The sequence below is a fragment of the Daphnia magna genome, linkage group LG8 (assembly GCF_020631705.1).
Source record: "Daphnia magna isolate NIES linkage group LG8, ASM2063170v1.1, whole genome shotgun sequence".
NCBI lineage: Eukaryota > Metazoa > Arthropoda > Branchiopoda > Diplostraca > Daphniidae > Daphnia > Daphnia magna.
The window spans coordinates 5233770-5258404 of record NC_059189.1 but is presented as its reverse complement, the minus strand read 5'-3'; the positions used below and the strand labels follow the sequence as shown (position 1 = coordinate 5258404).

Sequence of the window (24635 nt, the reverse complement as noted above, 5' to 3'; positions counted from 1 at the left end):
CAGTGACGCATCAATAAAAACAGCTTCTGTATGCATGTCAAAATTTACGTACCATAGGGTCCACTTGTTGTTTTTTTTTCACGTCCAATGGGGGGTACGCTCGCTGGATCGTCTGTAATAGCCACTGGCCATTCTTCCTCTCCATTTCTTTTTTTTTATTCGTTTTGGAACACGTGTGTTTCCAGTGTGTCGTCATTAGCATAAAAGATCCACCCCTCAGCGTCCCCTCCTTGCAAGGATGCAGACACAAAAAAAAGCGTAAGGTCGCCATCACTTTGTTATGCGTGGCGTATGGAAATCGAGTCGTTGACTCGTTGGATAGCGCTTCCTTTTTCCACAAGAGTTAGACACATGTCTGCTATCTTTATTCCGCCAAAACGGTTGTTCCACGACATCCGACTGTCGCGTCCGTCACGACAGACGCACAAAAGGTGCGGCCATGGTGAAGGACCGACACGCGACCCCGTCCGGCATCTGATGGCAATCATTCGGGGACATATTATTAAAACTTGCTGTGATGCTGCCATTGCTGAATGTTTCGGTCGTCTGTACTTATTCATCGGCAAATGCGATCGCTTAATTCCAGCGGGTCACCCGACTTTCTAGAACTCCCCGTCAATGTCTAATGTATTCATCTTTTTTTTGTGTGGAAGGGATACTCTATAGTCCCTTTTTTTTTGGAGGTCTTTTATTGATTTGCTGTCTTACTGATTCCCATCAGGTAGTAAATAATCATATTCCATGACAGAAAAAAAAATCATTTCGATTTAGAAAGAGTCAATCCGCGTGAGACTGGAGTCGTCAAAATAACGCAGAATATACGAGCCTATACACTCTTCTGTCAAGTTTCGAATCTCATGGTACTACGTCTAGAGACTATATTTTTGAATAAAAGATTTGATAATAGAAAGCTAAAACTTTCGGACAATACTCGAGTTTCTATACAGTTTTAATTTTCAACCCCAAATGTAAAAAAAAACGAGAGTGAAGTGCAAAAAACAACAAATGCCAGCAATCCGCTGTAACAATTTCACAGCGTAAGAGCTCACGTTTTTCTTCTTCTTTCATATGCAGGCGCACGGATGAAACATTTCTCAATTGAATAAGTCCGCACATATTAAGTCGAGTGACCCGCTGGACCAGTTTTTTTCTTACGTTGTTCCCTTGAAATAATAAAAACAGCTTCCCAATTCCCATCAACGAGGGAGGAAGAGTCTTTTCATAGTTGGCAAATGGATTAATTCCGTATGGGTATTTTTTTTTTTGCAGCCAAAGCGGACAAATCTCTTATTCCCCCCTATTCATCGGATGTTCTTTTCAAAAAAACAATTCAGTTACACACACAAAAAAATTAAGTATAAGGAAATACTCACATGAGGACGGATGCGGATTTCGTACGTACACCGCCCATCTGCGCAACGCGCGAAATTCGATCCCGCAGTTGCAAAAAAAACCTCCGTTCGCCACATCTTTGTCAGCGTTTATCAGAAGAAAACTTTCAAATGAACAGATAAAAGCAAAGGATTGCAACCCAAGGAGTGCATAAGTGGAAGCTACGGTTTGCCAATTGAATATGCACAAAAGTCGGTCCCCAAAAGAAATCTCTTATCCTCATCAACGACTGTCCCTTTTGTGAACATCCGTCCGTTTTTTTTTTTTCACATCCATTACGACTACTTAGCTGTTGTTGCTACTGACGGGGTTTCAACTGTACACCAAAAGATTCGTCGACGAATGGCCATTGACACAAAACAAACGCGTCTGCAATCCCCGAAAGGGTTGTGTGAAGAGACCGTGACCTATTTCAATGGTCCCAGTCTTTTTTCTAAGGACAAAAGATTGTCTTTTTCCCTTTCAGGCAGTGTTGCTCTAGACTAAAATAACATTTATACTAACATGTCAGTGAAGAAGAGCAAAAAAAAAAAGGTGACGCAACCCTTCACTGCCTGGAACAAAAGGCCAAAAAATTCCATCAACCCTTATACGTGTACTACGTGGCATACGGGCACTCTTTGCATTATTTGCGGCGTGAAAAAGAAGTCTTAACTGCGGTTTTTTTTCCGTTCCTCTTGCCCGTACGATTCTCTTCAACAGGCATATCTAGGGAGGGAGACAGGCCCATTCAAATCCTAATGTGTTTCCGCACTAATGCCTTTTAATAGTCAAAGGTATTCACGTGTCCTACTGTAAAGGTCATGAGATCAGTGGGCCCATTTGCATACAAGACCGTTCTAACAATATAACAGTGAATAAGAGGCGAAAAAAATGGGATGAGGGGAGAGTCAGCCGAAACGGGGGGTGGTTTGTGTGACCAATTTTTCCCACCAATATTTACCCTTGCTTATGTATAAATATCTAAAGAGAGACGCATACATACTGTGGCTATCATACCAGAGGATGGAAAGAGGGTTCGCAACTTTGATGCCTCCCTATATGAAAAATGGCCATAAGCAGCTTAACGAGCTGGAAGATGTCCCATCTCCACCCCCTTTGACGACCGTCTTTTTTTTTACGATTTTTTTTTTTTTTTTTTTGGCATTTGCGTTTGATTTCGGAAGCGTCACCAATAAAAATAATCGTATTTTTCGTCTCACGTATATTTTTTCTCAGCCAAATGCTTGGTTATGGGCCGACATTACCCGCCTGGATGAATCTTGATTTGTAGAGGAGGAGGCGGAACAGTTCACTACAGACCATTGAATCCAGTTCGAGACCCATCAATTACTATGGAAAAAATGGAACGCAAAATAAAAACAGTAATCGAAAAAAAAGACTCGGTGGATTGATTGACAATCCTGCGTCGTGCCTCGGCGAGTTGTCTGTGAAAGTGGGATGACTTGATTGGAAACACTCAAGCAGAGTCCATTGGCTCGTCAGGGTCATGCTTAGGGAAAGTAAGCGGGCCTTTGCTGGCTTCTTCCGGATGGAGATCCATGTCTTCCTCTTTTTCTTCGCCAAGAGCCAAAGCGTACATTTCAATTTCAGCCTCGAGTTCTTCTAACTCTTCGTCCTGCTCGGCAACCGGTACCACATGTGTTCCGCGTTCACGTACTCGTTCAAGACGAGCATTTGCCTTGTCCTCTACCCGTACCAACTCTTCCTCAAGTTCCTTTCTTCGTGTTTCGAGCATTTCTAATAAAATCAATAATTTCGTAAGCATACTGTTATGTGATTGCTTTTTCAAGAGTGTCTACCTTTAAGTTTGCGTTGGCTTTCCTTCAGCAACTCTTCTGTTTTGGCAGTCCAAATTTTAGGTTTGTAGTACAAGGGAGGCATTGAACTTAATTTGATAAACTTCATTAGTGGTTGCTGACGGGCTGCCCATTCATCGTGCTGGAAATGAAATAAACACATTTAATGGAAAAGCGTTAGGAGATAATGAATGTATGACGTACTTCTCTAAGACGATGCATTTTCCATTCCAATCTTCTAACGTGAGCCTGTTGTCTCTTGCGTTCCAAAAAGAGCTCATGTCGTTCCTTTCTCAGGCTTTCTTTCTCTTGTCGTGCATTCTCTTCTAACCGTTGTTCAATTTTAGCTCGTTTTTCTTCCTATTGAATCAATGATTTGAAATTAGCAACTTCGAAATTCAATACAAAGAATACAAGAGGTTAATAGCAAAGTGATCAATACTTTATCTTTCTGGGTGGATTCTTCTTGTCTAAATTTAGCCAATGTTCCCAACAATGAGCCAAACATTCTTCGATTCCTGAAATATGTTTTAAATAGGTATTTGGAATAAGCAAATTGCAAACAATTTGGCACAATTTATCATTTAAGGAGAATTTCTCAAACCTGTCTTTGACTTTGACATCTTTGCTCTGCTGAGCCAGGGCCTCTTCTCTTGTCTTTTTATCAGCATTTGGTGCAGTTATGCTTGAGTGAATGGCACCCTAATAATTTATAAATGGGATGATAAATGTTTTTGGAAATTTTGATTGGTGAGTGAATCACTTACTTTGCGTGGTAGTTCTCCTTCTTCATAATCTTCATTTTTCCAGCCTTTGGGATTTCCAATTGCAACTAATGGAGTTGGCCTGGGGACAAATTCAAATTCAAGTATAGGGAAAAAAGGCAAATTAGACTATGTAAAGTCAAAGATAACTAAACAACCATTATTCATACCTTCCATCACCTCCTTCTCTAACTATTCTTTTAGTGTGTGGTTGATTATCATGTCTCTTATCCTGATCATCCCTGAAATCAAGAAGCATGGTCATGTCATAAAATGCAAATAATCGCTACACACATGCTACAAATAATAGTGCTACTGTAAACAAACAACTGAACCCTGAATGTTACTGGTTCTTTTCATTTTAATTACCTAGATGATAATCTTCCTTGGAACCGAGGAGGAATTCGGTTTCTAGACTGGGCATTTTCTCGTCCTTCATTATTGCCATGATTACCGGCAGACTGAAACCTAGCATTCCTGAGTTGGGTAAACAAAACGTTACACCAAACCTTTTAATATGGATGAGATATTTTACGAAACTGACCTGGCTTCCGTTGGATCCCTCCCAGTAATTTTCTTGATATTTTCATCAACTTTGTTTAGTGTTTCACGAGCTTTTTCAAGTTCTGCTTGAAAATTTTCCACAGCTACCGCCATGATTTTTTTTTTCGATTTAATTGGTAAGCACTAGTGGCGCCTCTCTGGTGGTCTAAATAATAAACTTCAAAGCATCTCGCTTGAGGTCGCTTTCCACGCTAAAATTTCCCATAGTATAGACTACAATTTCGGGCCGTTATTGTTGCCCTAACCTTTACATAATTCCTAGTGGAAATAAAAAGTGAAAAAAATATAATAAAAATGACTGAGGCACGCGTTAGTTCCAGCAATTAGTTTCATGTTCATGTCATTTAGATACAACATGTTTAATTAATAGAAAGTATATCTCATGCTTATATCCAAACTAGTTCTTCTCGGGGCATTGAGATCAAGTATAAAAATTCATTAACCTCGACTCTGTTTTTTAAATAATATACCTCTTGCTATTTAGAGAAAAAAAATACTGCGATTCAACAGAAACCTGTTTGAATATAATTATATTGACGTCCTACACGGTCCAATTGCATGTGGGCCAATAACGAGAGCTTGATTGTTAAAAGACGGATGCAAACAGCATACAGTGGAAAGTGAAAGGAATAAGGCTCATTTCGAATATCGATTTGAATGAGAGCTCGGAGAAGGTTTTCGCAGATTTCGAGTCATTACGCAATTTGAATTCTGAAGACGAGAAATGAAAAAAAAAAAGTTTTCTGATTTGCTTTTTGCCCACTTCACTGGTACTTAAATTGATTTCAACAAATTACTTTCCGTAGATCAAATTTAATGGCATGCAAATGGCACACCCAAATGACTTTTATTCCATTTCTAGAAGAGGGGCTCTCAGCGCTTATTCGCACGCTAGCAGCTGCTTAAGAGTTCGCTAACAGCCCTTAATACACATAGGTATTCTGGAATAGTATCCTTCTGGTGATTGATCGAACATGCTGAACGTTATTCAGCTATTCTTTTCGTCCCCTAGAAAGTACGTTTAGTTTATATTGAAGAGGTACCTTGAACAAACAAGAGCGAGGACTTCGGTTCGTATGCTAAAGCACTGAAACAAGATTTCAATGCATGTTTTCATCTTTTTTTTTTTTTTTACACAGAACGAGATTATTTAATTAAAGTACCGCACTCACGGACACCGTGCGCCAAGTAATGGCGGAATCGGCTTATTTAAACGCTGCCAAATGACACAGAAAGAGCACAGTAGTACATCTAACTTCTGGAATTAAAGACACTGCCGAAAGTTTTTCAACACTTTACAGTCATGAACGCCAAGGTATACGAAAAACAAAATTGTACTCTAGTCAGCTATTCTAAAGATGAATTCAGACTGTTCAACTGTTGTTATCTCTTCCCAAAGGTAATGATGCTGTTGGTCCTAGTTTCCGTTATGGTAGGATCATCGTTCAGCGCACCCCAGTTCGGTCGTCCGGGAGGGCTGATTGGACTTAGAAGACCTGGAGGATTCCAAGGACGACCAGTATTTGGCCCAGGTAAGAAATGAAAATGCAATTCTTGTCGATGATTTCACGTGAATTCGCTCGTTCTTATAAAAGGTTTCGGAGGAGCTAACGCTGCCGGATTGGGAAGCGGTACTGTTATTGGCAACCAAGCCATTGGAACAGGCACGGGCATCGCTAACGCTGGACCGGGTAAAAACTAGATATTATGTAAGTGGCTTTTCGTTTGCTGAAATGAACTTTTAATGTGAAAAAGGTGGATTTGGTATTGGTCTTGGCATCGGGGCTGGCGTTGCAACTCCTATCGGAAATTTCGGAATCGGACAGGGAAATAGTAAGTGTGAAACAAGAGAGCCATTTAAAACAGAGTAATCCTTACACTTTACGATTGTAGGTATTTCCGTCGGAAAATAGAAGGATTGGATAACCCTTAACAATACTGAAGCACTATTTCTCACTGGCCCGCTATTCTAACTTCTACACTTGGATGCCTTTCATTTTGATTTCTGTGTATCCAAATTGGTTTCTGATTTCCTAAGCCGGAATCATAAACAATTAAATTATGTTAATTTCTGGACTATGACTTTTGTACAAAGCACAGAATACAAATTTTAATTCAAATAAACTCTCTGGCAATTTTTATTTTCAAAGTCGTTTGGTTTCTACTTTGTTGTGTCAATCTCGCGAGTTGACACCAATCACGAATAAAAGTCCCTGAAGCGGAAACACGATATCAGGCAAGGTCCTTATGAACACGTTATGAGCCCTAAAGGGAAAGGCAAAAAATACACCTATTTCGTAGATTTTCAAGGTAAATTCGTTTGACCTATTTTGTTCGATTTTATTAGAGTAATAAGGGAAAAAAAATACTATGCATACAATGGGTAGAAGGGTACAGGGCAATTACGCATGCAAATGTAAATTCTGTTAAGATGCTGAGATCAGGTGATACGAATCATACATGAATGTCAGACGCTCAGCAACTGTTTGCCGCTATTCCTGCTCGGTTCTAGGTTCTAGCACAAGGATTATCAAACAAAAACGAAACGGAGCACGGTGCAAATAAAAAACGAGAAAAATACGGAAAACCAGTTGTGATAATTAGGCCGAACGAGTTTTTCTTGGTCAAAGTAATATAAAACAGATAAAGAAGAAAGTTGGACTTAAACGAGACATGTACCAATTTGCCTCGTCACGTTTGTTGTGCAATCAAAAATTCTAATAACCTTAAGAGCTTAAATACTCCCCATATCGTACAACTATACGATTGATTTTTTTTTACTGCAGTACGGTCTAGTAAAAAAATAATTGCCAATTTCAGAGGAATTGTGAAAAACGAAAGTTTCATCGACATTCAGACAGCGTTTTTGCAGTCATTGGTAACTAAATGTAACTACAGCGTAAACAATGGTTTAAACGACGTTGAACGGTTCAAAACCGCGCTAAGAATCAGCTACAAGTGGCATCAGTTCGATAACACACAACGCCTACCCCAATTGTCGATAGAGGCTTCCGATCCTTCCTTAAAAAGGTATCAAATTTCTTGTGCCGAGTGATAAACCTTGGACTAAACAAGGACGAGGACTACCGGAAAGAATTCGATAGTATGCCATGGTGTTCTTGTATGCCATAAAGGTTAAACATTGTAACTTTTACTAGCTTAGAGTCTGCTGGCGAACGTAAGACACTCGGCTGTCTGCCGAACTCCTTGAGAAATGTGGGGGCCGCTTATTTAAAGGCGACTGACCGAGAGGGAAAAAACAACAGTTGGTTTACCAACCTCAAGAGATAAAGACATCGCAATTAGTGTTCTCGATTTATATCAACAGTTTACAACCATGAACGTCAAGGTAAGAAAACAAGATGACTGCATGTGCTAAAACTTGGTTTTTAATTCACTAGTTGTTTTTCTTTTTGTTAAGATGATAATGTTGCTGATCGTAGCGTCGGTTATGGTAAGCTGCTCATTTGCCGCACCTCAGCTCGGTGGAAGACTGATCGGACTTCGTCGACCATTTGGAGGTGGATTCGGAGGACGACCTGGATTCAACCAGGGATTCGGGAACCAAGGATTCGGAAACCAAGGATTCGGAAACCAAGGATTCGGAAATCAAGGATTCCAACCAGGTTAGGGCGTTGATAGTAGCGTAGGATTAAAAGAGTAATGTAACAAATCTTGTTCGATTATTGTAGGATTCGGAGGAGGTAACGCCGCAGGATTGGGAAGTGGTTCAGTGATCGGTAATCAAGCTATCGGTACAGGCACTGGTATCGCTAACCCAGGACCAGGTAGATTGAAATAATGGACGATATATGACTGGGGTCTCCGATAATTGTTTGAATCGTACAGGTGGATTCGGTATTGGTCTTGGTGTTGGTGCTGCTGTTGCGACTCCCATTGGTAACTTTGCGGTCGGAGACGGACAGAGTAAGTGCACAAACATTGAAACAAAACAGCTTAACAGGAAAATTGATCATATTCTTGACACTTTCGCTGCAGGTATCTCCGTTGGAAAATAAACTGAAACCGCAGCTGAAATCTGAGTGACTAACCGTTAGAAGACCTGAATGCTGAACGGAATTCATCCGCGCAAGATCATGCACGACTGATAGATAATATTTTCCTTGTCTGTAAATATGCACTTCGTCAACTTTCCTAATAAGGATAATTGATGGACGCTTACAAAACGCTGTTATGTAATCTAACAGATAATATTTCTCTAAAGTAAAATAAATTGAAATTGAATCAAGTTGAATCTTCATATGGTTTTCTATCCGTCTACGTGGCAGTCGTGGCACCCTGAACTAATAACAACAGTAGTCTAAGCGAAGCGAGAACGAACTTAAGCTATTCGCTACAAGTCTATATAACTACAGAGAACGCACAAAATGGAATTAGGGGCTTTTCACGTTCAATTTCGTCAGTCCGTAGGCTACTGCGTAGTTCCAAATGTATAGCAGTTCAGCACAGCAGATGGCAAGCTTCAACAGGGGATTCAGGAAAACCCCGAAAATTTTACCTTGGGATTTCCCTTCAAGAAAACTTTTACAACCGGAGTCGACTACAAAACTGGCACCACTCGATTCTCAGGTAACTGAGCTTCGAAACAAAGGAAGAGACGTGAGCCGCAAATATTTAAAGGGAGATCGGTTTATTTGTGAAGCTCAGTGTTACCAACAACTTCTTGAATTCAAGACGCCCAACGTGTGGTGTTCCTAGTTTCCTTATTAGCACACCACCATGAACGCAAAGGTCTTTAGTTTAATTTCATTTTCTTTAGAAATAGTATAGCTATTGATTATTGAACTGTCATCAATTTTTACCGTGCTTTCATTCACGTTCTTTATCCTTGCTCACGTTTTTCGATTGAAGATGATGATGATGCTAGTCCTGGCGACGGTTTTGATTGGATCGTCATATGGTGCGCCTCAGTTCTTCGGTCGTCCTTCAGGATTCCGACGACCGGGATTCGGTGGAGGAGGATACGGTGGAGGAGGATACGGTGGAGGGGGATTCGGAAGACCTGGTTATGGTGGTATGAAATAACTTTAATGACTTTTTGTCTCCATTGTGGGAAACAAATGTTATATTATTACTCGTAACGACAGGATTCGGAGGAGCTAACAGCGCAGGTTTCGGCAACGGATACGTTCAGAATAATCAAGCAGTCGGAACAGGCACCGGTATCGCTAACGCAGGGCCAGGTAAATATTTCTTTAGAGAAACGTGTCGTGAAATTCTTATTATTATTTCTTGTTAAATGAATCAGGTGGATTTGGCATTGGCCTCGGTGTCGGTGCAGCTGTTGCATCTCCGATCGGCAATTTTGCGATAGGAGACGGACAGAGTAAGTCGATTTTCACAAAAACACGTTTGATTATCAACTAACTCCCTCATTTGATTTCAGGTGTTTCTGTTGGAAAGTAAGTTGAAATTGCTGGCAAACTCAACTCACTAATTTACAATTTTTGAAAACATTGTTTTACAAATATCGAATTCACTGTAAAAAAAAAAATAAAAAAGCTCAGGCTTTGTCTCTCGAATAACTGTGTACAATAATACAACTGTAATTCTTCTTAATTTCGTTCTTTGTTTGAATGGATTTTCTTGTTTTGTTTTTGTTGTTGTGGAACGGCCAGGTAACCTGTGGGCATTCGGGGTTATTCTCTAATCACGTCCATGACTACACTTGATGGATACTAAAAGAGCCAGAAAAGCTTGTTCTTAAACAGCGAATGCTTCAGAATGACGGCTGGCATATAAACCAGTTAGTTGACGAAGTTCTTTGAAACGCACATTGGTGTGTTCGAAGAGGAGGCGGAACTGCCTGCAAGCGTAACGTTAAAATCAAGGACTCGTGCGAATAAGGAAGTTGATCAGAAACAAAACCAAGGAAGTGAAGAACAGAAGTTTAGCAATTCGCTTTATGATGAGTGGAAACAGCTTACTAATTCTCTTCTTTAATTTATCTTAATTATCAAAACCGCAGTCAAAGGGCTGATGATCGTACTTTGGAAGGCTTCACTGTATACGACTCATGTACAAACATAACATTTTCAAAACGCGGCTTTTAAAAAATCGTAACAGCAGTACCTTTTGTGGTTTCTTGTCATCGAGAAAGACGTCCTTGAATAACGAAGCCGGCATAGCCGAAAGAAAACAATCTAAAAGTATAAGGACCTTTTGTCGGCTCGACGCGTAATTTTCTGTTATCCAAGAAAGTGTAACGAAGGAAAAGAGTAAAAGAAAGGTTCGCACAGATACTCTACCTGCCAACCCAACTTCATGAGTTTGTATTTCCGATATGCATGTGACGTGCAATGTCCCCCTACGTGAATGCACGTCACCAGCATCCGCACACATTAAGGCAATTTTCAGGTACAACGGTTGGAAACAATAACGCCAACCATACGTTTCTCATTTAACTCTTATCTGAGAGGAAGCAGACCACTTTGTTTCTGTTCGTTTCGTGTCGGTTTCTACGTACAGAAACCAGATCATCAATAGGGAGGGAGATATCCATTTGTTCTTAAAATGCGATCGCTATCCTTGACGGAATATACGCGGACGTACGTAAATAGCTCATCTCTATGACGAGTCGATGTCTTTACACGTGATGTATCTCTTCGACGTCCTTAGTCTGAGGATTTCCATTATCTGATTTAAAAAAAAGAAAAAAGAAAAAAACACTTCACTTCACTTCACTTCACTTCACTTCACTTACACTACCTATCTACATGAGTTTGTATTTCCGATATGCATGTGACGTGCAATGTCCCACTACATGAATGCTAGCCATTACGACAGGCCTAATTCCAATGCAGGGTTCCGTAATAGCGTAGTCAGAGGTAGTGGAACGTCACTAAAGCGTAGCATAGGACGCGCCAGAGGGAAACTCCACTCATGGGAACCGTGACGGTCTCGGGAGCGGCACGAGATGATCACCACGGCTCCAATAGAGAGAGACACACCCAAGTCTTATATACTTGATTTTTTTGCACCAAAACTGCGTTTGTAATAAGTTGCGGGAGTCACGCACAATGATGCTTTTTTCTTTTTTTTTAATTAATTTTCAGAGAAATCATTTAATGAACTTTGTTTTAATTTTTATGACGATTCAGAATATATATACAAATAATAGATTGGCCAATTTGGTTAAATTTTTCTCTTTGTAAACGATATGCTATAGGCCAACCTGTGGCTAAAGGGGCATAGCTTGCCTTGCATTTTGCACCCCTCTAACTTCGTTAGGCTTCGAATGTTTTTCAGAGTTCATTACGATATCAAATGTTAGGAATCATTTGTTGGCGATATAGATATGTGCGTATAGCTCACCTATTCAGTTATTCTATGTTTCTAGCAGTGTATAAGGTTTTCCCTCGTCATGTTTCTATGTAATTAGCATGGTGTTGCACAAATGCACATACGTTTGTCCTCAATCGTTAATACGACAACCTTCATCCAGAATACTAGTTTTTCAAGTAAAGTAGTCGTGCATAAAATGAAACAAAAAGGTTGTTTTACTCGTATACCATGGTACGGTGAAAATAGGGCCAAGAACGAGAACTTGTCGCAATGCGGAAGTTAAGACAGGAGAAGACAAATATAGGAAAGAAAACAATTTGATTTTTTATTCCACTTTCTATTTTGATTTACACAGATCTCTGATTTATTTTGCCAGGCGTATAAGGTATATGCATTACTAACGTCGAGTTCTATCGTTTTTTCAGATGACTTTAGAAACCGAATTATGTTTAACTAGTGCATATATGGAAGGGTTTACTTGTGGTCGGGACCGTATGATGACACATGATCAGATAGAAGGGGAAACACACGTTCGTTTACCCTTGAGCGCGTAATCGATACGGTCACCTAACTAATCCTGCATAACGAATGGTATGTGTCATACTTTTTAATCAATGTGAGAGGCCTTGAAAACGGCACAGGGAAATTAATGGTGCCAACAAAACCGGAATCTAAGGCAAAAGATGCCTGCATATGCAGCTCACATTGTGGAAGTAAAGGTTAACAGGAAGCGGAATCAGATTCATCTAGTGCAAAAGGGCCTGCCTATTTAAAGCAGTCTTCGATGACAGAATGGCAGTAACACAACAACTTCTCTTGCTCCACAACAACACAGTGAATTTTGTCAATTAAAACGAATTTTTCAGTCATGAATGCTAAGGTATGAACAACATTTTACATTGTATTTAGCAAGCCTTTTCATTCAAATGTGATTGTTCTCAACTGATGCTAATCATTCACCTATCAGGTAACGATGTTGATTCTTTTGATCGTGGCGTTTGTCGGACTCTCCATCGCTGATGACGACGATAAACGTTTATTTCTTATTCGTGGTCGCCGACCGCGACCTCTGCAACAACTTTTGAGACCTTTGGCAGGCCGGCCACTAATAGGAGGCGGTATAAGAATACTCTATTTGATCCTTTTTACAATTCATTTATGTGAAAGAGTTCCTTCTACCTGAATAATCAGGTTTGGGAGGTTTGGGAGGCCTAGGAGGAGCTAGTGCAGCAGGAGCTGGTAACGGTGCTGTTATAGGTAATCAAGCCGTTGGAACAGGCACTGGAATCGCTAACGCAGGGCCAGGTAAACAAAACCAATCACCACATTCTCTTTTGAGACAAACTATAATGCCATTCAAAATCATGCAGGTGGTTTCGGCATTGGTGTCGGAATTGGAGTTGGTGTCGCAACTCCTCTGGGAAATTTCGCGTTCGGGGATGGCCAAAGTAACATTGACATAAAACAGTCCCCTGACGTTCCTTCTAATCGCCATTTTTCCCCAATTGGGTCATAGGTATTTCCATCGGTAAATAAGCTGAACGCGAGCAGATATTCTAAAAGACCTGGGGGTCACATTACCCTGCATATTGTCATTGGAAGGATACGACGTGATACACTTCACGAACGTCCACCGTTGTACATGATTCTCAAGAGTATTTATCAATAATGAGCTCGTAAACACTGCCCCACACAATTCCAGTTTACTTTGTACATTTGTAAAATGTTCTGTAAAGATGAACGATAACTACGATGAAAAGAAACGGTGATGGTCACTAACAATGGAATACAAAGCAAAATCAATTCTGTTTCGGTAGATTATTTGCATGGCATTCATACGAAGCAAATATCAGCACATGACAGTCCTCTCATTCTCACATTATGTAGCAACTTTACATGAATCTATGCTTTCAATATGCACTGCTTGAAAATTAACTCGCTATACTAGTTTTATCTACAGGAGGAAAGAAACTGGTTTAAATAGCCTCGATGTCACTATATGCACGCGGCAAAGGAACAAAGAAAAACAAACCTGCAAGATGAATGTTCAATCTGTCGTGTTGAATCAAACCTGAATATTAAGAATAGCGAGAAAAAGGCGAATTTAGATTTATAGCTGGACTAGTTTCATAAGTCTGCCCATAGCCGCTTTCCTAAGAGAAAACACGGTGTTCACTTCTGGCTATTTAAAAGATTCGAAATCATAATCCAATCATCAAAATTATTACCTGTTTGAAAGGTGTTAAGACCCGGAAAAGTGCAATGCAAGGAAAGCTAAGGGGATTTTCTTTTTCTTCTATTTGCGTCATGGAACCTTGCTTTTCAGGTTATGTAATGTGACTTGTAGAAACCGTCAGTTTCACCTAAGAATAATGTTAAAAACAAATAACTTCCCCTCTTAGAGCATTAGATTCCATGGGTCGAAAGTTAACGAACGGGTTCATCAAAAGACTTGCATCTTGGGTTTTTACTAGAAAAACCCCAGGCCATTTTCGGTAAACAGGCTGCTGCATAACAATTAACTACCTTTTTCACAACTTGTAGTTTGGCCTCCGGCTCGTGCTGAGTTTTTCCGTATACTTTCATCACCGCTCGACTGTATAAAGATCCATTGTCTCCAACTAGAAGTTGCAGTTCTCCTGACGCTCGATCTCCATCAAGACATATTATCTAATTTCTCGTTTCTGTATAGCGAATATTCCCACTACATCATGAATAAGGTAAAACACCTTTAAGTTTTGCATTCAATTTACAAACGTTTGATAATAACACCAGTTCTCTTTTTTTCAGGCAATTTTCGTAGTCTTCTTTTTGGCCATGGTCGGAACCGCATTCGGCCGACCTCAGCAAAATCCATTTAGACCAGGCGGAAATTTCCAGTTTGGTGGTAATCGACCTGGTGGTGTCTTCCCAGGACAAACCCGTAAGCATCTGAATAATTCATACAGTTTGAATGTTCTTATTTTAATGTTTGAATGATGTAGTATTCAACGGAGGAAACGCTGCTGGATTCGGGTCAGGAGCCGTGCAACCTGGTGGTGGGCAAGTTATTGGAACGGGAACGGGAATCGCTAATCCAGGCCCAGGTATGCTAATTAAATTATTGTGTAGAATCACGAAAGAAGATTTAATGATCTTATTCATTTCTAGGTGGTTTTGGTGTTGCTTTGGGAGTCGGAGGGGCCGTTGCCTCGCCCGTTGGAAACTTCGCCCTTGGCCAAGGTGAAAGCATTTCCATCGGTAAATAAGGAAGAAATCCATCACTTAAGGAACATTCGCCTCCAACAATCATTTCTTTTCGGTTTTACCTCCTTTATGTTGTTGCTATACGGTTTCTTTTTGTCCCTTAAAGATGTGTACTATATCCCCCGAAAGCATTTTGCCGAGCATTTTGCTGACCAGTGCCCATTTTTGGCTTACGAAAATTACTTTAGCATTGCATGTTTTTCAACCGACACCTGTGAATACACGTTTGAATGCTCATAAAATTTGAATGGAAACCAAGACTGCGTGACGTTAAGGCGGGATTATAGTGTTTATCTGTTTTGTTTCTACCTGTCTGCGACAGTCATTTTGATGACGTAACCAATTGCGATGTTGAATATAGCGCTGACGAACGCAGTCTATTTTGCAAACGGTAACCTATTTTTCTACAATTAGTCAGATTTTTTTTTTGTATCCGTTACTATAATTGTCATTAGTATACAAAGAATGTGTTTAACTCACCTGTATTTTAGCATAGATGTAGTCGATTTGGCATCCTTTTTTACGATAGTTTTTTCTGTCTGCTATCATCGTCAGTCGCCTTGGAATTTGGAAAGTTCTCGCTTTCAGTCTAGATGTTTAAGTTCTTAAATTTTACTATTCTCAAATTTGCATGGAAAACGTAACACTAAGAAATTGTATCGGTGCAGTCGTACTCGTTTTTTGAAGGAACGAACATAGCCTACTTGCACATACTGTAAGTACTCCTCAATTTGGGATTTTTGATTATGTTTCTCTTGGTGACGTTGGCTCATATTTGATCATCAAATATCGCAAATCGTAATTATCTGCTGAATATTAACGAATGCTATTCACAGAACTGAGCTCAAGGTGACGTTGGATTACGTCACAGCACTCTTGTAAGAACGATTTGAAATCGTGGAAGCTAAACGATCCAATAACTAAAACGTCGTCTTGAATCGAAGAGCAATGAAAAAACATAAAAAAAACAGATGAAGTTGCAAAAAAAATTGGAAATTTCCACATTTCCTACATCTCCTCCAATCTGATTCATCTGATCCAAGAAGTCAACTCAGCCTCCGGCAACTTGCTCTCGTAGTTTTTCTCTTGGTAACCCATCGGCCATCGTCTTTGTTAAGCATCACCATGTCTTATAAAACTATAGGGTTAGCACGCAGTTTGCGTAAGTTAGTTTACGCCAGTCGACGATCGAGCTCGCTCAAGACAGAATCTGTCCTCACATTCTCCTAGGAACTTTCAGATAAACATGAATAAGGTAACACTACTAATGAGGCTTAAATTATTTTCATTCTAATCGATTGTAAGGTATAAAGCAATCGCTAATTTCTCTTGACTCTTAGACAGTTTTGCTTTTCGTGATTTTCGCGTTGATTGGATGTGCAGTTGCACGACCGCAGCATCGTCCCCACAGACCACGGCCATTTGGTGGTAGTGGTGGTTTTCCCGGACAAACCGGTAAGGATGAGTTTGGTTACTTGTTTGCTCTCTAATGCACTGTATTAAATAATTAAACGTATGTTTAAAAAAAAAAGGTTTTGGATCTGCTAACGCTGCAGGAATTGGCAATGGTGCTGTTGTAGGTAACCAAGCCATCGGAACAGGCACTGGCATCGCTAACGCTGGCCCAGGTAATATTCAAAATCATTGTAATCAAAGTGCGTGTTAAGATTTACTATGATATCTTTGTTATCCAACAGGTGGATTTGGTATTGGTCTCGGTGTCGGTGGTGCAATCGCCTCGCCAATTGGGAACGTAGCCTTCGGCCAAGGCGAAAGTATTTCTGTCGGTAAATAAGCAGAATGCAAAAGACACTTTTTTATCGATCCATTATTGTTAGTTCTGTGTTCGTTATGTGTGCCAATTAACATTGTGCCTTTTGTTTAGCATTAACGTATTAATACACTACACACAATGGATTATGCTTACGGTGCGATTGAATTTGAACGCAGGATATACGTACATTTGGGTGTCGTGTGACCTTGTTCACGAAACTGGTTGGAACTGCTTTATTGCAGTTGTTTGTGCTATCTTTTTATTTCTGTATAGGTAAGTAGAAGGAACCGGAACGTGGTGATGTCTTATCAAAAAAAGGCATTCTTGAGTGACATGTGTTTGGAACTGCAATTCAAACCCGAAGACCTGTTGGTGATCTTGATTGATCGTGTTGATGGTTATTCAAGGCCAATTTGTGGCACACTTAAGTATTATTTTCCTGTTATTATAGGTTTGTTTGTTTTATATCGTAAAAATCTATTCTTACCCAATGACCGTTTCAGGTGAAACTGTGGGAAACGAACGTCTTTGGGTTTTTTTTTGAAATTTCCCACTGAATTATGGCATGGTAATTTAGCTGAAGGGGGCAATTATACTAGTTTTAAAAAAGACGTCCCGAAGAACACACACTGTCGCGCAATTCGCCCCTGGAAACTAATATGCATATTAGGGTTGTTTACCAAGTGAACGACAAAGGCAGTTACATCCGTGCCGCTCTCAGTTTCAGACCATATTTTCTCTCCGGCTCGCCATCGTTTAGTTAATATTGAATCGGAAAAGGTAGCAATTTTTTTTTATCACTATGTATAGTTTATACTACATTCTTTATTATTCATTTGAGATTTAGAGGCTACGTTTGCATTAAAAATAAACAAATTTTTCGCATGAGTTAGTGATGTAGTCATATATCTTGTTTTCCTAATATTAGGTACATTACTATTTTATCAAATACGGTAGACCAAGTAAACTTTGACAGTTCTTTCAACTCAATTGAAATTTTTTTTTGAAAAGGAAGATGGTAAAACCGGTTGGATTTGTAGCCGTAATGTGTTTGGTCACGTTGACTTTAACAGCTGCTCGTCCGCAAGAAACTGCAACAGAAGAGGACATACTTCAACAAGATGCCTTGAGCACCGTTGATGAAGAACATCCTCTTCTTTCGGGAATCGACAAAGGTCTTCAGCATGACGAAGAAACTGAAAGGTATGAGGGTCAAGGTACTGAAATCACGACCGTGACCGATGTCTTAGAGTCAAGTACCGAATCCAATGGGAGCCCAACGGAGATTTTCTTTCGCGAAAGTCAAGAACCATTTAATCTTCTGCCATCAACACACGAGGCATCTCAATTATCCCAAGATGTCGAGTCTTCTCCATCATTACCAACCCAAGAGGCGTCTCCGTTCTTTCCCGAAGAAGCGTCTCCTTTACCTCCGCCTTACGTGGCCCCATCGTTTCCTAAACAAGGGACGTCTCAATCATTGTTTCCTGGTTTTGGAACGTCTCCATTGTTTGCATCTACTGCTCCGACGACCGAAAGAAACCAAAGTATACTTGCGGGAAATCAAGCAAACAGCCCCAACATTCTTATGGGATCACGTAAGCGCATAATCGTAGAATTGAAGTTGTAACAGATCATTGTCTTTTGAAATATGGGGAAAAAGACCAGTTGTTCCACACAACCAGTCCAAGTATCCTTTTGAGTGACCATCAGTTAAATAAGAAATATTCTTTTTTGCAGTGTGGCAAATGTTAAACAATTCGCAAAGAGGAAACGCTACGGCTGGCGGAGCGGGAAGTGGTTCTGTCCATAACAATTCGGCCATCGGACAAGGGACGGGCATCGCCAATGTTGGATCGGGTATTTCCTATTTCATTCAACAAAGAATTAATCATAGAATTCAATTGAAAGCAATTTTTGATGTATACCTGAACAAAAGGTGGATTTGGCATTGGTCTCGGCATTGGTGGCGCAATACAGACACCGCTCGGAAATCTTGCGTTTGGACAGGGCAACGGAATTGCGCTTGGATAATAGCAGAGTATTTCAAAGGTAACCACTGGAACATCCTTTCTGTGGAACACCGCACATAAAAATCTATTTGTCCGTGTATACATTGCAAGCTTCGTAAATTCTGACTAAACGTATCATCAGTCAATCACCAGCACTTTATTATGGTGCCGTTGGCCTACACGTTAATGCTAACATTTCTGTTGACCATGTAACCTTGAATAACTGGTACTCCTAACCCGGACCATTTCCATCTTGACCAATTTTTTTGGCTGGCTAAATCTTTAATGGTTGTAACATGTAAATAAAGAAGTCGATCAAAGTTTAGCCGTTCATTTTTTTAGTTTTTTTTTTTTACATATTTGACAACATTGTAGAAAATAATTATTCATCACAAGACACGTATCCGGAAAAGCGACTACGTTGTACGTCATCAACTGATTAGTATGAGCTATTGCACATTGTAAGTTTGACAGTCGAAGCGGATATGTGCCAATACGCTGTATGTGACAATTGCTTTTCTTTGTTGATGGGACCAGTTCAATTTGCATTCAACAGTTAATCGTATCGTGAAATGGGAAAGGGAACATCAAATGCCACTCTAGCAAAACTGGTGAGGTATGCAATAAAGATGGACCTTGAGCTAATAAGACGTGTACAGGGTTGTGCGGGCTCAAGCGTGAGCAAGCAGCCCTTTCCTCTGGAGCTTTTTTTGTTGAAAAATAAATTTTAAAGCAACTAAAGTGTGTTGGTTGTTAGCTGGAAAATCCACTAGCTGTGGGGAAAGTTTTTTCCCAGCGTGAACAAGGCTTTTTACCATTTCAGTCTTTTGGACGGTATAAACCCAGACGGACGGTTGTGGCTGTAGCGGTGTTCGTTTCTTTAGTTTCATACGATATTTTGTTGACCTGTTGAGCCAGTTCTTTCTACGCCTAAGGTAAGAAATTATTGTTAACTAAATCTTTTAAGACGTTTAAAGATAGACACTGTCGTCTAGATAATGTGTGAAAGGCAGATAGTTGATGTGTTGGGAGGTTACAGTGTTTCATAAACCAAACACGAAAAATGCAATTATAAGATCTGAATTTTAATGTTATTATTTGTTATCCCCAGATTCTAACTAACTACGCGATTGTGTTGGTTTTTAGATACAAATTAAAGATGAAGGTGCTCCAGTTACTTCTAGTTCTCTCTACGCTCTACGTTGCAGGATCTGCAATGCCCGTATCTGATCCACAACTTTTACTAGGACGGCCACCTTTCTTCCCGAGGCCACACAGACCTCGGCCTGGTGCTTTTTTCCCTGGTATGTTTGGTAACGTTCAACAACAACAACCAGCAGTTCCAGCAACACCCGCTGTTGCAGCTGAAACTCCCAAGTCTCCAGAAGGAGCCGATCCACAATCACCAGATCCAGCAACTCCTGCCGTGAGTCCTACTGGAGAAGTTGCAGTTCCTAAAAATCCTGGATCTCTGTTTACCCCAGGAGCCTCAATGGGATCCAACACGGATATTAATGGACGTAAGGAAACCTTAAACTTAATTTTCATTTTCTTCTTCTTCTTCTTACATCTCTACCAGAAATTAAAACTCTTTGCTTTTGAAGTTCTTGGAATTTTGAACGGTGGTCAACTGGGATCCGCCACAGCTGGAGGAGCAGGCAACGGAGCTGTGCAAGGTAACGAGCCAAATATTGCACGGTTATTTAAATATCATAACAATCTCAAATTTTTAAAAAGATGGAGCTGCCATTGGCCAAGGAACTGGCATTGCCAATGTTGGACCAGGTACGCTAACGCTTTAAGTCCTTTATTTTTAAATGATAACCTCATTAATGTGCCTTTAAACTGATTTGTGCAGGTGGATTCGGCATAGGTCTTGGAATTGGAGGAGCCATTGCAACGCCGCTAGGCAATTTGGCGTTCGGCCAAGGCGACAGTAACTTATAAATATACTGCCAAATAAAAAGAATTCACTAACCATACGTTTTCTATGTTCCAAAGGTATAGCCGTTGGAAAATAACTGTGAGCTTCTTTGACCTTCTGAAGCAATGCCCTGTCTGTAGATGGGATAGCGGTGCAAAGACAAATTACGGCATTCCTACAATGCTGGACATTTCTGACAAGAAAACGTTTATTCATTTTAAATTATTATTCAACGTGCAGAAACACAATTTTTCACCGTCCACCATTACCAATGAACGTTACAAAATACAACCCTCGGAAACTACGTATATTTCTTTTTTTTTTTTAAACAGAATCAACAGTTATTGAAAAGGCGGAAACAGGGCGTACAAACTGTGCTTTATCAGACCAAAGCACATTTGTACGTACTAAAGCCTTTAGTAAATGCATAATTCCTGGGTGTATTGCTCAATTCTATTTCAACACGAAACGTGTAAAAGCGCACATAGATGACGTTTCTTGTAACTAAATATACGGATATCCGTCACCTTCGGATAAACAGTACAAATGAGTACATGCAGCCTACATTTTTTCATCAGAGAGTTACTTCTATACATTGTAAAACTCAATCTTCTTTATGGTGCTTCTTGATGCTTTACTCGGTTGCAATTGTTTTGCTTGGTTTTCCCGCTATGGCATTTCCACCTAATTAGTGTTCCGTTTTAACGCTGAATAATCGTGTGTTTTCTTTAGTCGTGAATCTTATATTGCCAAGCGTTCTTTCAGGTTATGGTGATTTCAGTCGCTAAATGTTGCCTTCAGCGACCACCTTCAGTAACGTGCATCTAGCAAGAGACGTATAAGGTAAACGCCATGTTGGGTTCTAGCGCAGCAAACAACAAAGTGTAATTTACAAAAAAAAAACAACCTTACTCCTACATAGTACCGTTGAGGTTTAATAGATTGCTGGTGTCACCATTTTGGAAGAAAACAGGCCATGTTGATTGCTGTCTTAGAAAGAACTGTACCCCTCTCTTTTTGCTCAGGTTCATTGAGTACACATCAACTGATTTGCGTAACAGAAGGTTGGGGAAGATAATATTGGAAACGTTTTTATTTTTACCTACACGCTGCTTACCTAGCCTTCTTCACTTAAAGGGCCTAGCAACAGCTTGATAACCCAGTTTTTCTTGCTATACCCATTTTGGTAGTATACGCATTAGTACCCAGTTGTGTCAAGCGGAACTGACTGTGGGACGCGTAGCTCTGCGTTGGTAAAATTGCAAGCCTCTCCATACGAAATTTCTATCCAGATTCCAAGTAACAAAACGCGTTTAAAATCTTCTTATCCCTGAATAAATACCACGCCGAATGTGTAAGAAAATCTGTGGCATGTTTTTAATGTCCTCGCAATTGAAAGAAAAAAACAGTGCATGCTGAGCCATCAACGCAGTGACGAATAGTTTTCAAACTATTTTGCAATCGTACGTGAAATAACCTTGAAGTGTACATAAGGAATACAGGTATTCGTTTTTTGTTTTCAGATAGAATTAGATTGATATGCAGACGCCTTTTTTTTATTTTTCCGAACGTCTATTTCGTGCAAGAATGCCTTCTCTCTGAAACAGCGTAACGTAGTTTATACTGCGCCATTCTAGTTTTGCCCACTTTTTGACGTTCTGATCCTCAAAGATTTTGTTAGCGATGTACATTTCTTTCAAAGTTTTGCTTGAAAAGAAGGCTAAAACATAGAACTACTGTTGTCTGCGAATAAGAGTAAATCATTATCTTGCATTAGAGAAAACAAGCCAAGCGTCCAGAATGGCTTCTTATCCGATTCCCTTTTTGAAATGATGCAATTGATTTATTCTTTTTGTAGTAGGTAGAACTTTACTGATGTCTCAATCAATTGCTACACAAGGAAAGAGGAATCGGACGGACATAATGGAGCTGCGTTTGAGGTATCCCCGGGTATCCCTTTGGTACACAACTAGGGTTGACTTAATCCTTCACGACTTATAATCAACACTAACGCCTTATTGGATCAGTGCTTCCACGAAGCAAAAATTTGTAATAATAACAACACACGGTATACTGTAATGTAATCATCCAAGTGATGGAAATCCAACAGCATTTCCGTGACCATAACAAGTTAGGGGATTTTACCGCATTAGATGGCATTATAACTCGTGACAGCTATGACGCCATTATTCACTTCTTTTTTCTTTTCTTCTTACCTTAGGCAAGACACATTTCAAATTCAAAAAGAACCTTGAATGGCCGTAGCATGTGGTGATAAACCAAAGCCATGCCCATGAGCATCTTCACCTTGATAGTCCTTGCCGCGACAACAAGGAACTGCTAGTAGCCATACTTGTTGTCTGGTTTTATTTTCTTCTATGGTACCTGCGTGAGCGTGCTTTTCTTCATGGCCAGCTAAAAGCCCCTGGAAGAGCCTTCCAGCGCTTGGACGGACTCTTTTAAAGAGGTGTCTTTCTGCAAGACACCGTATTGTTCACTTGTGCCTTCCAAGTACTGGACAGTGAAAATCTCCTCCTTGTTACTTCAAACCTAAATCAAGGTAAAAAGTGATTATGGCGAAACATTTTATTATTTAGAATTGTGACCATCGAAAAGAGACAAGAACGTTATCCAGGAAGAAAAAACAGTGATGAAGACGGAGCCAAAAACAAAACAAACTGGTGTTTAGAATATCTGCTTATTTGTTCCCAATGATGTTTTGATTGTTTACGCGATTGTTTGAACGTATTTGATAGTAATTGTGTCTTTCACGCACATAATCTCAGCAGAAATTTGAACGATGGTGATTTAATAGCAGTTTTTGTAGCTTGAACAAAAGAACATTTTGGTCAAATTCATATGTTTTACTCTTGACAGATGAACGCCGCCGCACTTCTATTTATGGCAGTAGTCATCATCGGGTCGACGACCGGACAATTCTATGGAGTAGACCCTTATCGCCAATATGGAGGAGGATACCGGCCATACCGTAAATGGAATACGCGTTTATTTAGTATGTAATATGCACACATTAACATTTTGCCTCATGTGTGAGACAGGACCATCCTATGGAGGCGGATATAGGCCAGGCTACGGTACGTATTCAATTCCCACCAAATATCAATTCCCACCAACATCATTGATCGTTGACGTTACATTTCGCTTAATAGGCGGTTATCGTCCTTATAGACCACCAGGAGGTGGTTATTATGGTGGCTATCCTGACGGTCATCATCCTCACTACCACAACCATGGGTACCCTGTTGACGGTGGTTATGTCCCCAGTCAAGGAGGAGTTGCTCCCGTTGGTCCAGGGCCAGCTGCCCCAGTTGCCGTAAATCCATCGGGCGCCCGTAATTAAGATGTTTTATTTGATAAGACTTCCCTTATAATTAACCCAAATCATTTTTCAAACTCATGGTTATCGTCATGATAAAGTGGCTCCTGGATCAGCGAATGCTGGAGGTGCGGGTAATGGAGCTGTACAGAACGGTCAGGCGGTTGGCACAGGAACAGGAGTAGCGAATGCTGGACCAGGTAATTAAAGCAGTTACAGCCTTAAAGCCGTTTATCTCAGGCTAACCATAATTTTTAAATCATCTTAGGTGGATTCGGTATAGGTCTCGGTATTGGATTAGCCGTCGCAACACCTTTGGGAAATATTGCTCTCGGCGAAGGAAACAGCGTCTCTGTTGGTAAAAAATAGGAAAACATTCAATTTCAGTCGCCTTTGTTTGATCACATGCAGTAAAAAAAACATTGTTTCTTCTGTCAAATTATTTACTTACGATGAATTTCGCGTACCTTTCCAGTACAACCTGCTGCACAATAAACTATAAATCAGTTGAAATTTTA

At 40.1% G+C, this 24635-nt stretch overlaps 9 protein-coding genes and 1 long non-coding RNA gene across 15 annotated transcripts; 8 read left to right on the top strand and 2 right to left on the bottom strand.

Annotated features, from left to right (window-relative positions):
• Nucleotides 1-2581: 2581 nt before the first annotated feature.
• On the bottom strand, nt 2582-4660 carry LOC116928341 (pinin). Its single transcript, XM_032935409.2, has 9 exons — nt 4500-4660; nt 4325-4432; nt 4126-4197; nt 3959-4037; nt 3796-3893; nt 3634-3709; nt 3396-3551; nt 3195-3333; nt 2582-3132 (listed from the first exon to the last, which is right to left on the bottom strand). The coding sequence occupies exons 1-9, from the start codon at nt 4610-4612 to the stop codon at nt 2852-2854; spliced, it is 1122 nt and encodes a 373-aa protein (XP_032791300.2). The 5' UTR covers nt 4613-4660; the 3' UTR covers nt 2582-2851.
• Nucleotides 4661-5679: 1019 nt separating this feature from the next.
• On the top strand, nt 5680-6643 carry LOC116928348 (ATP-dependent RNA helicase glh-2). Its single transcript, XM_032935420.2, has 5 exons — nt 5680-5834; nt 5919-6051; nt 6115-6210; nt 6275-6352; nt 6413-6643. Exons 1-5 carry the CDS (start codon nt 5823-5825, stop codon nt 6430-6432), a joined length of 339 nt encoding a protein of 112 aa, XP_032791311.1. The 5' UTR covers nt 5680-5822; the 3' UTR covers nt 6433-6643.
• Nucleotides 6644-7706: 1063 nt separating this feature from the next.
• LOC116928345 (glycine-rich cell wall structural protein 1) lies at nt 7707-8768 on the top strand. Of its 2 annotated transcripts, XM_045178342.1 has the most exons (6): nt 7707-7868; nt 7941-8103; nt 8134-8145; nt 8212-8307; nt 8369-8446; nt 8519-8768. In XM_045178342.1, exons 1-6 carry the CDS (start codon nt 7857-7859, stop codon nt 8536-8538), a joined length of 381 nt encoding a protein of 126 aa, XP_045034277.1. In that variant the 5' UTR covers nt 7707-7856; the 3' UTR covers nt 8539-8768. The 2 variants fall into 2 exon arrangements, with proteins under 2 accessions (XP_045034277.1, XP_032791308.1); XM_032935417.2 differs by having other exon boundaries at nt 7941-8145.
• Nucleotides 8769-9117: 349 nt separating this feature from the next.
• Nucleotides 9118-10099, top strand: LOC116928346 (glycine-rich cell wall structural protein 1.0). Its single transcript, XM_032935418.2, has 5 exons — nt 9118-9271; nt 9392-9554; nt 9628-9723; nt 9789-9866; nt 9927-10099. The coding sequence occupies exons 1-5, from the start codon at nt 9260-9262 to the stop codon at nt 9944-9946; spliced, it is 369 nt and encodes a 122-aa protein (XP_032791309.1). The 5' UTR covers nt 9118-9259; the 3' UTR covers nt 9947-10099.
• Nucleotides 10100-12692: 2593 nt separating this feature from the next.
• LOC123475338 (glycine-rich protein 23-like) lies at nt 12693-13360 on the top strand. The gene is made up of 5 exons (XM_045177933.1): nt 12693-12704; nt 12792-12942; nt 13016-13129; nt 13195-13272; nt 13341-13360. Exons 1-5 carry the CDS (start codon nt 12693-12695, stop codon nt 13358-13360), a joined length of 375 nt encoding a protein of 124 aa, XP_045033868.1.
• A 486-nt stretch (nt 13361-13846) lies between these two features.
• LOC116928351 lies at nt 13847-15565 on the bottom strand. The gene is made up of 3 exons (XR_004397155.2): nt 15551-15565; nt 14053-15474; nt 13847-13977 (listed from the first exon to the last, which is right to left on the bottom strand). It is a non-coding gene; the product is annotated as an uncharacterized LOC116928351 (long non-coding RNA).
• A 630-nt stretch (nt 15566-16195) lies between these two features.
• On the top strand, nt 16196-16987 carry LOC116928620 (glycine-rich protein 23). Its single transcript, XM_032935723.2, has 4 exons — nt 16196-16325; nt 16411-16525; nt 16603-16698; nt 16768-16987. Exons 1-4 carry the CDS (start codon nt 16317-16319, stop codon nt 16863-16865), a joined length of 318 nt encoding a protein of 105 aa, XP_032791614.2. The 5' UTR covers nt 16196-16316; the 3' UTR covers nt 16866-16987.
• A 140-nt stretch (nt 16988-17127) lies between these two features.
• Nucleotides 17128-19181, top strand: LOC116928342. 3 transcript variants are annotated; one of them, XM_045178341.1, is made up of 5 exons: nt 17128-17272; nt 17348-17617; nt 17850-18442; nt 18585-18704; nt 18784-19181. In XM_045178341.1, exons 3-5 carry the CDS (start codon nt 17860-17862, stop codon nt 18876-18878), a joined length of 798 nt encoding a protein of 265 aa, XP_045034276.1. In that variant the 5' UTR covers nt 17128-17272; nt 17348-17617; nt 17850-17859; the 3' UTR covers nt 18879-19181. The 3 variants fall into 3 exon arrangements, with proteins under 3 accessions (XP_045034276.1, XP_032791301.1, XP_045034275.1); XM_032935410.2 differs by having other exon boundaries at nt 17348-17624; nt 17860-18442; XM_045178340.1 differs by having other exon boundaries at nt 17348-17624; nt 17856-18442.
• A 189-nt stretch (nt 19182-19370) lies between these two features.
• Nucleotides 19371-21084, top strand: LOC116928343 (ESX-1 secretion-associated protein EspK). 2 transcript variants are annotated; one of them, XM_032935415.2, is made up of 6 exons: nt 19371-19791; nt 19968-20376; nt 20461-20532; nt 20594-20641; nt 20715-20792; nt 20858-21084. In XM_032935415.2, exons 2-6 carry the CDS (start codon nt 20016-20018, stop codon nt 20875-20877), a joined length of 579 nt encoding a protein of 192 aa, XP_032791306.1. In that variant the 5' UTR covers nt 19371-19791; nt 19968-20015; the 3' UTR covers nt 20878-21084. The 2 variants fall into 2 exon arrangements, with proteins under 2 accessions (XP_032791306.1, XP_032791305.1); XM_032935414.2 differs by having other exon boundaries at nt 19536-19791; nt 20003-20376.
• A 2095-nt stretch (nt 21085-23179) lies between these two features.
• On the top strand, nt 23180-24635 carry LOC116928344 (metacaspase-1). 2 transcript variants are annotated; one of them, XM_032935416.2, is made up of 6 exons: nt 23180-23340; nt 23658-23769; nt 23840-23875; nt 23951-24133; nt 24219-24317; nt 24386-24635. In XM_032935416.2, exons 2-6 carry the CDS (start codon nt 23658-23660, stop codon nt 24484-24486), a joined length of 531 nt encoding a protein of 176 aa, XP_032791307.1. In that variant the 5' UTR covers nt 23180-23340; the 3' UTR covers nt 24487-24635. The 2 variants fall into 2 exon arrangements, with proteins under 2 accessions (XP_032791307.1, XP_045034274.1); XM_045178339.1 differs by lacking the exon at nt 23180-23340 and adding an exon at nt 23440-23583.